Source organism: Symsagittifera roscoffensis, chromosome 5 (assembly GCF_963678635.1).
Source record: "Symsagittifera roscoffensis chromosome 5, txSymRosc1.1, whole genome shotgun sequence".
Taxonomy (NCBI): domain Eukaryota; kingdom Metazoa; phylum Xenacoelomorpha; order Acoela; family Convolutidae; genus Symsagittifera; species Symsagittifera roscoffensis.
This window is the reverse complement of record NC_087066.1, coordinates 50,606,722-50,621,569: the sequence shown is the minus strand read 5'-3', so window position 1 is coordinate 50,621,569 and position 14,848 is coordinate 50,606,722. Positions and strand designations below refer to the sequence as shown.

The following is a 14,848-nucleotide window of genomic DNA, read 5'->3' as shown; positions in this document are numbered from 1 at the left end:
GTAGCAGTTTTGTTCGACTTGACTGAGATTAAGCAAGTATAAAGTGCTATTTAATCCAAAAATATTAGTTCAATAGTTTCATTAGTTTTTATTTTATTTGTTCAACCTTTCTGGTAGAATTTTTCGTTGTGAAAGGCCCTCTTGACTTAATCTGCGCTGTTTATACCAAATAAGTTGTTTTGTTTCTAGGATTTTGCATGTCCTAAAAATTGTAAAACATTATAGCAGCATTATTTTTGATCTTTTACTTATTCGATCTTTTTTCGGGCAAATTTTTCAACCAAACGTTTCTAGATTTTGATAATTTAAAAATTTTTTCTTCTATTTTCTATTTGTTTTTTCAAATTAAATTTCGCCTTTTAACTTTTTGAAGTTGAATTTGTAAGCTAATTTTTTCGCACTGAAAAATGTGAAGCAATATGGAAATATTTCGCACAAAATATTGGTTATAGGATTTTTTCATTGTGCGATTTACAAAAGGTTTCATCGCTTGTCTTAGGAGCAATTTAATACAGTACAGCCAATTTATTTGGTGCTGAACTAAAATTTTTGCTTATTGATTTTTAGTTTATTTTCTTGTTGATGAATTAAAAAACCCAATTTTCAAGTTTTTTTTTCATTTTTAAAGAAACAGATTTTTGAAATTATTATTATTTTTTTATTTTTAATTTTCCGCATCGCAAATGGTGCGAAGCTTGGCTTTGCCTCTGTTCTGATGCAAGATTTCGCGCATTCGATTGTTAGATTTTTTTGCAGTTTGCAAGATATGGCTGTTTGTTGAACATCCGCCCCAAAATGACTTTTTTTTGGCGCAGGTGGACATCTCGAGCGGCAGTAGTAGCTGCAGTGAACCGGAAACAGAAGAAGACGACGAAGAAGTTCGCAGAACGGAGGATGCGAAAGATAGAGGAGGCGAAAGGCCTCCTTTGAGGAATCATTATCAGAGTGCCTCGAACTTCACAAGTAGCTTGACTCAGTTTGAAGTGTCACGTTAGTACACGTCTTCTTGTTAAGAACATCCCGCTTGTTAAGTCTTAATGAACAAACGATCTCGGTCGTTATGATTTTTTTGATTTTTGGGGGAGACAATTTTTTTGAAGTTTGATTACACTCAAATTTGATTTTTTAGCCGTGTGACTTTTGTTTTCTTTTTATTCAAGTCTTCGTCAATTTTTTTACCGAAAGAAAGACATATTGCGCTCTTTAATAGCAAAAGAACAAATGGCACGGAAAAACGTGAGTCAATTTAAATTTCAAAATAGGATTCATATTCTGAAGTTTCAAAAAATTGTCGGATTTATATTTTTAAGATTTACTTTTTTAAGAGTCGGTGAACGTAGTTCAGATTCTTATATAGGTCGCGATGGTTTTCCCCTATTTTTGCCCGAATTTAATTTCGCGGTTACGCGTTTGATTTTTTTATGCTCAGTGCATTTCCTTTGTTGACACTAGCGTGCGAGCATTTGTGTATTAGTACGAACCTTCTTTTTCCTAACCTAACTTGCAAATAAAAGTGTTCAATGAAAGTGTTCAATTATATGGAAATTTTACTGTAGCATTGGAAATTGCATAGCATCTGTTCTCTGCTTTATTTGTGACTAGTGCTTGTTGTTAATTAAGCGTCCCTGGCTGAGTGTTTAATGCGTGAGACTCATAATCTGTAGATCGTAGGTTCGAATACGAGACGTTGATGAATTTTTACTAATTCGAGGCTTGTTTCTACTTTTTCCTTTTGCACTTTATAGAGCTGCTTTTTGTCGTGTTCTCGCTAGCGTTTGCAAATCGCAGCTTCTCCTCTGTGTAAAATGACAGCAAGCTCCACAATCGAAGGTGATCAACTTCTAGTTTCGAAAGTGGAATTTATTTCAGATTTTCCAGCTGAATAAAAATTTTCTCGAATCTAGTTTTCTCAAATTGGGTTAATTTTATCACAGAAATGATAATCTCAAATTGTTCTAGAAATGTAAACAGCTCCAAGGACATCTTTTTTCTTTGAAATTCGACAGTTGGGATGTTTCCAAAAAAAGTCAGTTGACTCATTTGAAGGAAGACTGGTGAAAAAAGAATTTGGATAAAATTGAGAAATTTTCCTTACTAAAACCAAAAATTACAAAATTAAGTGGAAAAAACACGTCGTTCCTTGACTCTTTTCCAACTGTCTGTTGGATATGTTTTAATTTCAAGTGTTTATAATTGACCTATTTATTCCACTTAGTTTTGTAGTTTTTGGTTTTAAAAAGGAAAATTTCTCAAGTTTATCCAGTTTCTATTTTCACCAGTCAGTAACGAATACACACTACGAGAGCTTGTGTTTATCTTTCTCTATTTGTTTTTCGTTGCAGTGATACTTATCTTACTTGCTGCTGAGTGTTTCAGTTGCTGTGGCACACTTGTATGGCTTGGTTTTGACATTTTCAGAAAAAAATAATAAAAATGAAAAAAGTAATAATTAGTCGATTGTTAACTCTTCCTGCCATCAAGGTGTGAATGATCTTTTCTTTTGCTTGATTATGTATTTTTTTGTCTGCTGTCGTAGGAACTATCCTATAAAAGCTTTTTTTTTTGAACTTGCTTTTTCCATTTTTAAGAATGGTGCTGCAGTCCGAACATTTTGTGCTTCATGCACTTTGTGACTTGTGTTATTTTTGGATTTAAGTATTTCTACTTGTTTCTTCAGCTGCTTTTTGTTTTCAGCGGAGAGGACCAATGAGTTGACCCGATCTGGCTCGTGGATAGCTAACAGAGAACAAACAGATATGTGTAAGTTTTCCCAGTCATCGTCTTAATGATCTCAGGCATATTTCATCTTACGTAATTTTGTTTTCAAATTTTGAAGGTTAATTGCGTTGGTCTCGTAGTAACTTCGTAACGAAACTGATTTCGATGCTATTTTTTTGAATGCTAAGAAACTAGTGGTTTATGATTATGTAGTGTTTAAGCAAGAAGTAAGTGCCCACATAGCCACATACTCGGATAGCCGAAAAAGTTGTGCTCACAGATGGATGAAAATGTAGTTCATATCTGAAACAAAATACCGCAACCCTGAATCATGCGCAGTATACTTCTCGTGCCGAATGTAAACCACGCAGCTGAGCAGGCGTTCGTTTCTGGCTTAAGCTTTCTCAATTTGACATTTTGCTCATGTTATGCTAAGTTTTCGTCAATTTGGAAACAAATATTTTTCGGCAATCCAAGTGTTGGGCTATGTGGAATATGATCCGCTGGAGAGAATAGTTTTTGGTGATATTGTGAGTGATTCAGACGCAGAGTGGCGGCAAGGAGGTAGAGTGAGATCATCTGCATTCATAATTGAACCGACTCGCAGTGCTGCTGCCAATCAAACGTCCAGATCAGCACTCTTCAGAGACACACTCTATTCCAGATCCGACCGCATTCTGGATAGTGACTGGCGAATTTACTGGAACAAGACAATACGAGAGAAAGAAAGTGATCCCTTTAGGTACGCATTGCATTTTTTTAAAATAGTTATTTGTTTCGATCGTCACCTTTCGCAAAGAATGAAATTTGGTTTTCAAAAAAGCAAATTAATATGTAAATTGATTTTAAAAATTGAAGAAAGCCACATAGCGTCCAGAATAGAAGGTGGAAACTCTCAATTCATTGATTGGAAAATGACGGATTGCAAGGGAAATGGTTTTTTGACATATTTTCTCAGATTTTGCTTCGATGCCATTATTTGCTTTTAAAAGAGCGAAATCAGTGTATGGACGTACAATGAAAAAAATTGTATTACTTATAATCATATAATCAGACTATCGTATAACGTATAATCGTATATCATGGTTTTTGTATTTAAAACGTATAGTCGTATAAGTGCTCAATAATAGCAACAGCTCAGGGCGTTTTAGATTGATTTTGATGCTCGATTATATTTTTTGCCCGAGAATCTCTGATTGCTCTCAGAAAAGTTTTTATGTTGGAAATGGGCCACCCCATATATCTGGGTTTTTTCGTATATTGTGTACTAAACACTGATCGAAATGTTTGCATACAGCTTCTCTTATCGTGGATCTTATTATGCTTGGGATTCGTAATTGGCCTGAAAAACGTACAAAAACTTGTTATATTTATGCATTACATATTTTGTAGATAGGTAATCGAGGAAGGGTAAGATTGATTTTAGAATGATGTCGGTGAAATTGGACAGCTTCGAAGGCCATCAGGGTGCAGTGCGGGGTCTCATTCCTGTGGGTAACTTCGAGTCAACCTTCTTGTCTCACGGTAAAGACCAAACAGTGCGGGTTTGGTCCATTGCGAACCAGAAGTTGGGTGTGAATGGAGAGTCGAAGCCGATAACTGCAAGCTTCACATATCACCTACACAAGAAGAGCTTGAACGGGGTATTCTACTCGACTTACCTGCAGAAAGTAGTTAGCTGTGATGGAAGTATTCACGTGAGTTAGCAAATTTACTATCCTTGTTAAGAGTAATGAACGTAGTGATTACTTTATATAGGTCTTGCTGACGTTTTTTAGTTTTTTTTATTCAGGAAAAGTCTCTAATAACTACAGATATGCATTCATACATATTGATGCTTTTATGATGCACTTAAGAAGAAGAAGAATGACAAAATAAGACATTATGTACCAAGGGGCCAACTACTAGAGTACCTCCGCAGTTATGAATTACCTATTCTTCAGCATGGCCTTTTTATCCACAGGAGGTGTAGTTTTTTGTTTTTAACCCAATTTTTGTAATGCGAAAGAAAATTTTGAAATTCGTAATAAAATCTTGAAACAAAATGCCTGCGAGTCTATTTTAAACAAAGTGCGTAGTTTCCGAAATCCTCAAAAACTGACAAGGCGATCTTGTGTGAGATTACTTGCAGAAATTTTTTGGAACTAAAAGTTGAAAAAGTTCTCGATACGGTATAGAAGATGCAAATTGTTAGTTCTTTTCATGAAATATCAAGGTTTTACAAGAAATTCAAAGATTCTTGTTTAATTCAAAGTTTTGCATTGGTTCATGATATTTACTAATTGTAAAAGTTTAGACTTATTGGTTAAATACGGCCGGGAAACCAATCGGGGGCTCAGGATTTTGGAGAAAAAATATGGCCTTCCAGATTTTTCTAGTTTTCGAGATAGCGCTATTTTTTTTGAAATTTTCGATTAGACTTTTGGGCAAACCAAACGCTGAAGCATGGAAACTGTGCACGTAGCTAGTGGAGTCTTTTAGATACTGTTATAATTACTCCGAAACTTTAAAAGTTCACTTTATGCAAGTTTTCGAAAATGAAAAATTTTAAATGCGTTTGTTCAGTAAACAGGTATTTTTTTTCTCTTTTGTACTTACCCAATTGACAACGAGGCCGAACTAGCGTGCTTATTTGAGCATTTTGGGGGCCCCAAAATGTTTTCACTCATGGATGTTTTATGATTTTACTAACCCAGACCCAACAGGTGATTTCAGTTCAGTTTGACTATTCGACTAATCAAAAGATCCAAAAGTAAAATATATGTGTATCTGTTAAGAATCAATTAAATGAAACTGTTAAAAGTTGTGAAACAATCTTTTTCGAATTTTGGCAAAATGTGCGCAGATAGTTTGTGTGCGACTGTGGTAGCTTAGTAAAGCCTCTAAAGCGACTGTGGTAGCTTAGTAAAGCCTCTAAAGCGACTGTGGAAGCCTCTAAGTAAACAAAATTGCTATTCATAGGAAAGGGGTGACAGAAACTTAGACGAAAAGCAAGTTCGGCGGCTCCAAGAAAACGGAAAATAGGCGTTAATTTTTTTGCAAAGATAGAGTTTAAGACGAAAAGCTAAGTGCTAACACAATTTATTGCATAAAACAAAACTTTATAGATAAAAGAAGAGTATTTAATCCCACTGCGTATCAAAATATGTATTATAAATGATTTAAAAAACACTAATCCGAATTTTATAAAAATATTTTTGAAGTGAGTGAGTTGTACAATTGCCCCTTGTGAAAAATTGACTTACTTTTAAGCAAGCTCGAGCAGAAATTATTTGTAGTCAGCGAACAATTTTCAGACACGAACAATTAAATTACGTCTAATTACCCATAATTCTAGTTATAATTTTTTTCTGGTCACGTCTAGTTTGCTTGTCTAATATCCTTATGCCGAAGAAAGGAATTGATAAATGAATGAGGGGACTTGAATTATGAAGACAGAAAGTAATTTTGTCTTGTCTAATATGTTGGAGAGGTTAACTTTTTTCTACAAAAGTTTTTAGATGAAAAACAAAGGGCTTACAAATTTATCAACTGAAAACTCGTTATTGTATTTTTGCATCGATTCGTCTTGTAGTGACGTGTCATTTGTTTGTCTCTCATTTCTTAGCCCGGCCCCAAATTTAATTTCAAACATTGAGAATTTATTTCTCACCCAGTATCAAAAACTTTGTCCAAAGGTGCTCTCGTAGGCAGTATATTTGTTGGCATGGTTTGTAACTTATTAACTACCCACAATAGATTTGCCCGGAAACAGTATTATTAATATTAGTCCGGCCATTTGAAAAATGGGTAGGAACGTTGTTTTCTTGTATGTTTTGGTTTTTTCTTATTTTCTTTTTTTTGTTTTTTACAAGAATTTTTGGAAGGGTTTTCAATAAATTAAAAAGATGCCTTTTCAACTCTGATTCGAACGACATTAAAAAATTTACAAATTTTTTTTTTCTCACTATCGAGAAAAACTGGTTAATTTTTTTTTATTTTGATTTCAATTTCGAGCGAATTAAGCGAGAGAGTAGGCTTACAGCAGCTTATTTATGCTTGATTTAAGCCTTGAAAACTTAGTTTTACGTCAGTAAAATTGGTTTAGGAGTTCTTGTGCCATTTTGGGAAGAAAAAAAATCAGTTCGAAGAAAAAAAATGATTTGATTTTTTTTGTTTTCCTACTCATTTTTGTACGAAAACTATTGTCCAATTTGTCTATATTGCTATCAAATATATCTAAATTATCTTTATGTCAGATACTTTTATCACACCATGCAGAAACTACACTAATTTGAAAAAAAAAGTAGTTTTTTCAAGACTGGTCGGAACATTCTGCTACTTGCACAGTAACCGGCCGTCCTTGTATTTTTATAAGTGATGCCATTTTTACTCTAGCGAGTAGCTAGTGTTTTAGTTCGAACTTTCTTTTTTTCGAAGCTAACTGGCAAGTTCAAGTGTTCACTTCTGTGCTTTTTTGCTATAATCACGATCTGTAGCATTGAAAATTTCATAGCATCTGTTCTTGGCTTTATTTGTGACTAGTGTTTGCGATAGACTAAGCATCCGTGGCTGAGTGGTTAGTGCGTGGGACTCATAATTTCTAGATCGCAGTAGGTCGTAGTTTCTTAAAACTCTAGAACTCTAGTGCTCCTTTTTGCCGTGTTCTGGCTAGCGTTTCCGAAGCGTAGCTTCGCCTCTGTGTAACTACATAACCACACTGATCAATAAAATTCAAACTGTCGCACCCGATATGCCCATTTAAGTTTCGCACTAAACTGAACATAATTGTTTCTAAAAATGTGTAGTTGTTTAGATTTGGGATGCGACGACAGGCACCCAGTCTCGTTTTATCGACTTATCTCACGCCTCGTCCAGTTCCAAGCACTCCCAGTCATCCTCTTCGGCTGTGGCTCTCTGTGAGGCTGGACCTCGTCTCTGCTTCGCCGCCAGACAGGACGCCTCTCTCGCCCTCCTTGACTTGAGGTTCTTTTGGGCTATTCATCATATTATACATAACATGCAATGGTGTGCACAGAATGTGTTTTTTTTACAGAGGTGGGAGTGTAAAAACTTGATCGGCCATTTATGACCTATCTCGAAGTTCTGATGTAATTACATTTTGATCGTTTTCTGAATGTTCAGATCAGCAATTTAGCCTTTTTAAGATCCACTTTGAGCTCTCGCTCAACTCATTACCAAGATAATTTCTAGTTATTGAATTTGTGTGGCAAAAAAATGAGTTGGAAAATTTATGAAAAAGAGTTTAAATCTGCTCAACACCTCTTGGCTCTTTGGAAGGATCCAGTGTTGTATTGTCTGAAAATTGAAAGCTTTAGCGAGAGTTGTATAATAGTACGAGTATTCTTTTTTTCCAACCTAAGACGCAAGTATTGGTGGTACTTTTTGTGCAAATGTTCGGATTTTTGAAAGCAGTTTTGACAATTGATTTAGTATTAAACAAGACAGTTGATACATTTGGATTATCAAATGAACCGAAAAGAGCTATGTGTTTCAAAAACCTGTGCAATAAAATACTCCCTTTCAGAAATTTTCCAACTCAATATATCTGGCAATTTCTTACTGAAATGCATAAATTGTACATGTGTTGGCTTCATGCTTTCCAATTTATTTTACGCAAAGTTAGTGTGGATGCTTTTGTTAGTCAAATTCCAAATTGCTACATTTGTGTTTTTTTTATATCTGATGCCAATTTTGCTGCATGGTATTGGCAATTCTTAATCATGTACCTGCCCTGCTTTATTGGTGGCTAGTTTTCAAGGGGCTATAGTGCAGATGCAAGGACGTGCTAGTCGAAATTGACCATAGCGCAGTGCGACCTGGTTGTTAGTTCGAATCCGCCGCAGTCAAATTTTTATTTTTCAAGGCTTATTTTTTTACCGTTTCTTTTCTTAGTTTATTTTTTACAGCTAGTTTTTGTCGTTGTTTACCTCGTTTGCGAAGCACTGCTTCGCCTCTGTGTTTAAGGTCCTTGTTTCAGAGTGCTAAGTTACTCCTCGCTTTTATTTTCTTTAACCAAGGAATTTTACAATAATTGCGTCGTTAGAATAATGAAATTTGACTAGTGGACTTATGACCATAGCATAATTGATGTTCATTAGTCATCTCGTAGGAATAGTGATCATCGAGCATAACTGCTGTTCTTTTCCAACTTTGTAGAAATAATGATGACAGCATAAGATCGTCAGATCATGTATTTGATGCCCTGCCGTGGCAATGATAGTGTGAGGGCACGAGCTCTCACTTGACTTCCAGCGCACAGCTAAACGCGAGGTCGATTCAGATTAGTCCAGTGTTAAAACTACGTTCAAGTATCCCACGCTAAGGCATGACCTTCTTATCCCGTCGGGCGCCAATAACCCTGGACCAGGGAAGAAACGAAACTACTATTAACCGAAATATACAAACCCAATGTCGTCAAGAGTCAAATAGGCTACAACAATAAGCTCTAGCTTCAGGTCTACCACAGCCTGACCGATTTCGGCTGCAATAGTGGTACCACGTGAATGGTCTAGACGCAAAAAACGGCCTTGAGTCGCAATAAGGAGCTGAACAAAATAGCGCAGCCTGGAATGCTTAGAGATAATTCAAATAGACTAGACTATCCTTCGACAGTCCTGTGAAGGTCCACTGATAGCTCCTCCGCAGGAACCACATTATTATTTTTATCGTAAAATTGAGGTATATGAGAGGCGAGGGATGGGGCTGGAAAAGGTTAATAATCGTACCAGTTTATTAAGAGTCGATGAACGTAGTGCAGAATTTTATATAGTTCGCGATGATTTTCCTATTTTTATTTTTTTTTAAAGAAAAGTCGTAAAATTTGTTTAAGCTCAAGTTTTTTTTGCGGTCCTTGTTATTCATATAAATATTTTTTTTCAAGTTCAGTTCTTTTCCTTTGTTAAGAGGAAGGCAAGCAAACTCCACTATCGAACAGCAAAAGTGTAAAAGTCACGAAAAACGTGATCGACTTTAATTTCGAAAGTGAAATTTAGTTCTCAGATTTTCCAGCGAAATAAAAAAATTACCAATTGATCCAGTTTTCTCAACTTGCGTTTGTTTTATCAAAAAAGTGCTAATTATATGGTGTTCTAAAAGTTAAAATAGGGTCAAGGGCATCTGTTTTTTTGAAATTCGAAAGTTGAGGGTTTTTCCAAAAAAGGTAAGTGTTTTTTTTTCTGTTTATTTGCATTCATTGACTCTTTTCCAACTGTTTGTTGGCTATGTTTATAAAATTGAGCTCTATGGGTGGCGAGGGATGCGGGAGAAAAAGGCCAATGTTCGTACTATCTTATCTGATATAGTTTTTACTTTTGATGTATTCAATTTAACATTATTCGTTTTCATCAATGGATGTTTCAGGTGCCCGACTGAGCAGTGTGCGGACTTCAAGATCCCAATTCTGCACTCGTTTGCCGTGAGGAGTGTCTGTGCCTCGAGTGAGGGCGTCTGGGGTGCCGCTGGACTGTCTAACGGTCAGGTGGTCGTGGTCGACTTCAGAAATGGAATGACCCCAGCCGCATGGAAAGCACACGACTCTGAAGTTACGAAGGTAAGTGTAAGGAAGAATCCAAGCAAAAATAAAAAACAAACCAGAGTTACCTTCTGCTCCTCAAGTAGCATGAATGTTCCGACCAATAAAGTGACCAAAAACGGAAGAAGTTATCAGTTTTTTCCATTTTCTGTGCTCAGTCTAGTTGGGTTAAAATTAGTTATTGGGAGCTAATATTTTAGTTAAGCAGCCACTGCAGAGCGTTGATAGCGCAGCTGGTGCTCACATACCGTACTCAGCTTTTTATTTTTTGAGGCTCATTTTCTTTTTACTCTTCATCCTGTATTTGGCTGTTTTATTGCTCATTTTTTTGATGAATATACAGATTTTATAGTGGCGCTTGATTGAAAGCTTCCAGAAAAGAAATTATGATTTGAACACTTATGGAAAAGGTCTAGTGGGTGAATGTAGTTCTTAATTCGGGTCATCTTCAAAATGGAGATCCAAAATGTGAAGTGCGATCGAATTTAGAAGTGTCGTGCATTATCTTTTGTATGATGTTTGCATGTACTCGTATTGCGTGTGATGTTTTTTTTAGCTGAAGAGTCTTCCGTTCTCACCTGGCGCCTTCCTCTTTTCCCAGTCGACTGCAGATGGAAAACTGTACCTGTGGAACTTCGAAAACAGCGACGAACAGAGCAAAATAGTCGCGTCCTTCAACAGTTAGTCATTTCACATTAGATAAATTCACTCTAGTCTACAGTTGCGTGAACAATATGTTGCTAGGGTGCTATGAAATGTCAATGAACTAAGTGATTACACTTATATAGGTCGTGTTGATTTTTTACCATGAAAAAGTCTTCAAATTGTTCACGCTCAAATTTGAATCTTCGTGGTTTGACTTTTGTTTTCCTTTCAATTCAAATTCATCGGCTAAAATGACTGCAAATAACGCTTCCCAATTAAGAAAGCGAAAACGGCGTGAACGACTTTAAGATTCGATAGTGGATTTTATTTTAGATAATCTATTGATCTATTAACAAATTATTTTATGATCCAGGTTTCTCAAATTGGTTTAATTTTGCCTTAAAAACGTCGGTTACATATTGTTTATAAAACATATAGTTTTAAGGCCATTTATACTTTTAGAGTCATGAGCGTAATGGAGACTCTTATATAGGTTTTGCTGATTTTTTTTTCAGGAAAAACCCTCTAAAATTGTTTACACTCAAATTTGAATCTTCGTGCTTATACTTTTATTGTCTTTTCTATTCAAATTCATCTGCTAAATTGAAGGCAAATTATTCTTTTCAATTAAGAAAGAAAAAATGGCACACAAAACGTAAACGACTTCTAGATTCGAATTAAATTTTTTGTTCTTCTTTTGATCTAATAAATTATTTATTGATTCAGGTTTCTCAAATTGGGTTAATTTGTCTCAATTACAAAGTTCTGTTAAATTTGAAAGATTTAGGGACATATATATATACCGCGAAAAATCACCAAAACCTATAAATTAGTATAAACTATGTTCATGACACTTAATATATATTTTAAATTGACCGATTTTGCTGCTTGATTCTTTCAAATTTTTGAATACTGAATTATGATCAGGGGCGGATTTAGGAAGAGGGCGGACGCCCCCTCCAACAGGGATTCGACTCCCTGCCGACCCAAAGGGCCCAACCTTTGAACCATTTTGAGATATTCATTTTTGGTGGCGAACCCTTTGGTGCCAATATATACTAATTTGAGGGGGCAGTACGCCGAAAAAATGCAATTTTTGGCCAAAATTTTCCAAAAAGTGCCTAAAAACACCTTTTTGGCGTTTTTTTCTTCAAACTTTTGTCTCTGTCGCAGAAAATTTGGCCAAAACAGAGTTTTTATAGGGCTTAGGGCTCGGAAAATCAATACGGTCGACCTAAAAAAAAAAGGTCGACAAAATTTTTGAAATTTTTCTTTCAAAATCTTCCTCCCCATCGAGGATATCCTAGAGCCACCCCTGATTATGATTTACTAACATAGTTTTCGTGAATTCAGTCCTTCTGGCGCTAGGGACTTCCCAAAGTTGCTTTTTAAAATGCTAAAAAGCTTTGTACCATATAGTTATCGCTCTTTGGTGATTTTTATCAATTCAAAATCACCAAAGTGATTTTGAATTGTTTCAATTGCAAGATGTTAGTTGATGTTTCAATTGCAAGATGTTAGTTGATGGCAGTTGAATGATATGGTGTTTCAGAACACAACGACTCCCCCATGACTCAGTTTGAGCTGTTCAGCAACTCACAGCTAGTTGGATGCACTGGCGCCAACAAGTTCATATCTTACGAAAAAGCCTTCACGTCTCATTCTAGTGTAAGAGTTTTAATTTTAAAAAAAAACCGTCTCAAGGCGCTTACATGCAGCAGTTATTCAGCTGTAAAATGAAAACGTTTTGCTTATGATGTGAGAAATAATTGAAAAAGCTGTTTGCTTTTTTGACTAACTGATTTTGAGTTCTTTTATTATCTTTTCAACGCTTTTGGCCGAAATCATTCTAGTCAAAACTATATCAGATTGAAAAATACATTCCGAATCATCATAATCGCACACATAATTTTCGTCCCATTAGTTATTTGGATCGAAAAATGAGTCATCTGTATGTGCCAACGTCACTTGGTTTAATTAGTCGAATCGTTTCTTATTTTCTACAAAATATGAATCAATCAATCTTTCTGCATGGGGCTCCTCGATAGAAATGGTTCCCAGCAATCTTATGAAATAATCTCATATTTAATTGTATGTCGTTTTCAATTGGTATGGGCGCCATTTTTAATAGCTCACCACTCGTAACGTTTAAGGAATTGATTGGGATTAATACGTTTCAATTTCAAGATAAAGCGAGCTTGGGAAGGTCAATTGTCTAGACAGATTGTGTTACAATTTTGACCGCAATTCAGTTCAAGACAATGAGGGGCAGGCAGTGCAAGGCAAGGCAAGGAGAGGCAGGGCAGCGTTAGGCAAGGCAAGGAGGGGCAGGGCAGCGTAAGGCAGGGCAGCGCAAGGCAAGGCAGCTGAAGGCAAGGAGGGACAGGGCAGCGTAAGGCAGGGCAGGGATGACAGAACAAGGTAGGGCAGCGCATCGCGAGGGGCAAGTTAGCTTAAGGCAGGGCAGCGCAAGGTAGGGGAGGGGCAAGGCAGCGTAATGAAGGACAGCGCCAGGCAAATTTGAGCATGGCAGAGCAGCGCAAACAAAGTACTGCAGGGCAAGGTAGGGAAGCGGAAGAAGGGACAAGGTACGAAGAATCAGGGCAGCGCAAAGCACGGCAGAGCAGCACAAGACAAAGCAGGACAGTTGAAGACATGGTAGCCCGAGGCAAGGCAGCGAAGCGCAAGGCAGAGGAAGAAGGGTCAAGGCAGGGTAAGTAGGAGCATGGCAGGGCAGCGCAAAGCAAGGCAGAACAGCGCAAAACAAGGTAGGGCAGTGCAAGTCTAGGCTGGCTAACGCAACCTAGGGCAGCGCAACACGGCAGAACAAGGCAGCACAGGGCAAAGCAGGGCAAGGCAAGATAGCGGATTGCAGAGCAGCGCTACATAGGGCAATGCAGGGTAGCGTACGGCAGCGCAGCAAAAGATAGGGCAGCAAAGGATAAGGCAGGAGAGCAGTGAAGCGCAAAACAAGGCCAGGTTTTTCCCAAAACCGTTCGGGCCAGCAAATAACCTAAAGCTTGGTTCAGATATTTTTGAGTTCAAGCATGCCGATTTAAGCACTCAATTCAAATTCAATTTTGAAACTTAATCGTTTGAATAGCTGACTTCAGAAAAATATTTTTCCTTTTGCAAAGGAATTCATGTGATCAAAACACTTTCAGAAGTTTCAAATTTTGGTGTGATAGTTTCCTTTTAAACTATTGGTTTTTTGTAAGCACATTCAAGGTGTTTACTTAAGTTTTACCGCTTAATTAGCTGGCTTGAAAAATTCTCAATTTACGCGAACCTGTTCAAGCCATGCACTGTTGAATCATTTGCTTAATTAAATCGGAAATTTTTAAATGGGCTTGCTAGTGAATAATGAAAAGTTAATACTCAATCATCTGACATGATTAATAACCTTTAATAATTAACCTGCGTGTTAGGCCTGCGACTGCTTAACTTTAAAAAAAAATAAAAGAATTATGTTGACCTTATTTTTTTTAGTCCGATGTGAGAATAGAGAAGTTGCCGATGGATTTGTTCCAACTGTCGGCTAACAGCACAATAACCGCACTGGCTGCTCTACCCATCAATAGGATGATGCTGCTGGGCACAGACTCCGGTGCTATTAGACTAATCGCTTAATTAAGCGAAGAAAATAATTATCATCATGTAGTTATTACTGCTAGCATAAAGTTTAAATTAAATTATTGTTGCCTAATCAAAATTATTGTTCCCTTATAACCAAATGTTTATTTTCATCATATAAATATAGTCAATATTTTTCCAACTTATTGATGTCAAGTAGAAAAGAAGACGTTCAGGTTCAAGAATGTTAAATGATATCCAAATGCTTCGGACGGGAACTATTTCTAACTTTTTGAAAATTTTTAATCAATTTTTCGTAGGCTAGCTAACTTTATGTTCAGTAAATTAATGAATAGCGAAAAAGTTCTTGTCTATGAG

At 36.6% G+C, this 14,848-nt stretch overlaps 1 protein-coding gene across 1 annotated transcript in view; it reads left to right on the top strand.

Moving 5' to 3' along the window:
• Positions 1-14,645, top strand: part of LOC134845907 (WD repeat-containing protein 81-like) — a 70,251-nt gene extending 55,606 nt beyond the window's left edge. Inside the window, exons 12-20 of the mRNA XM_063863034.1 lie at positions 816-990; positions 2,695-2,760; positions 3,262-3,460; positions 4,145-4,415; positions 7,514-7,683; positions 10,081-10,270; positions 10,809-10,932; positions 12,450-12,565; positions 14,387-14,645. Coding sequence (XP_063719104.1) covers positions 816-990; positions 2,695-2,760; positions 3,262-3,460; positions 4,145-4,415; positions 7,514-7,683; positions 10,081-10,270; positions 10,809-10,932; positions 12,450-12,565; positions 14,387-14,527 — 1,452 coding nt within the window. The 3' untranslated portion in view covers positions 14,528-14,645. The remainder of the gene's footprint in view (positions 1-815; positions 991-2,694; positions 2,761-3,261; positions 3,461-4,144; positions 4,416-7,513; positions 7,684-10,080; positions 10,271-10,808; positions 10,933-12,449; positions 12,566-14,386) is intronic.
• Positions 14,646-14,848: the final 203 nt, after the last annotated feature.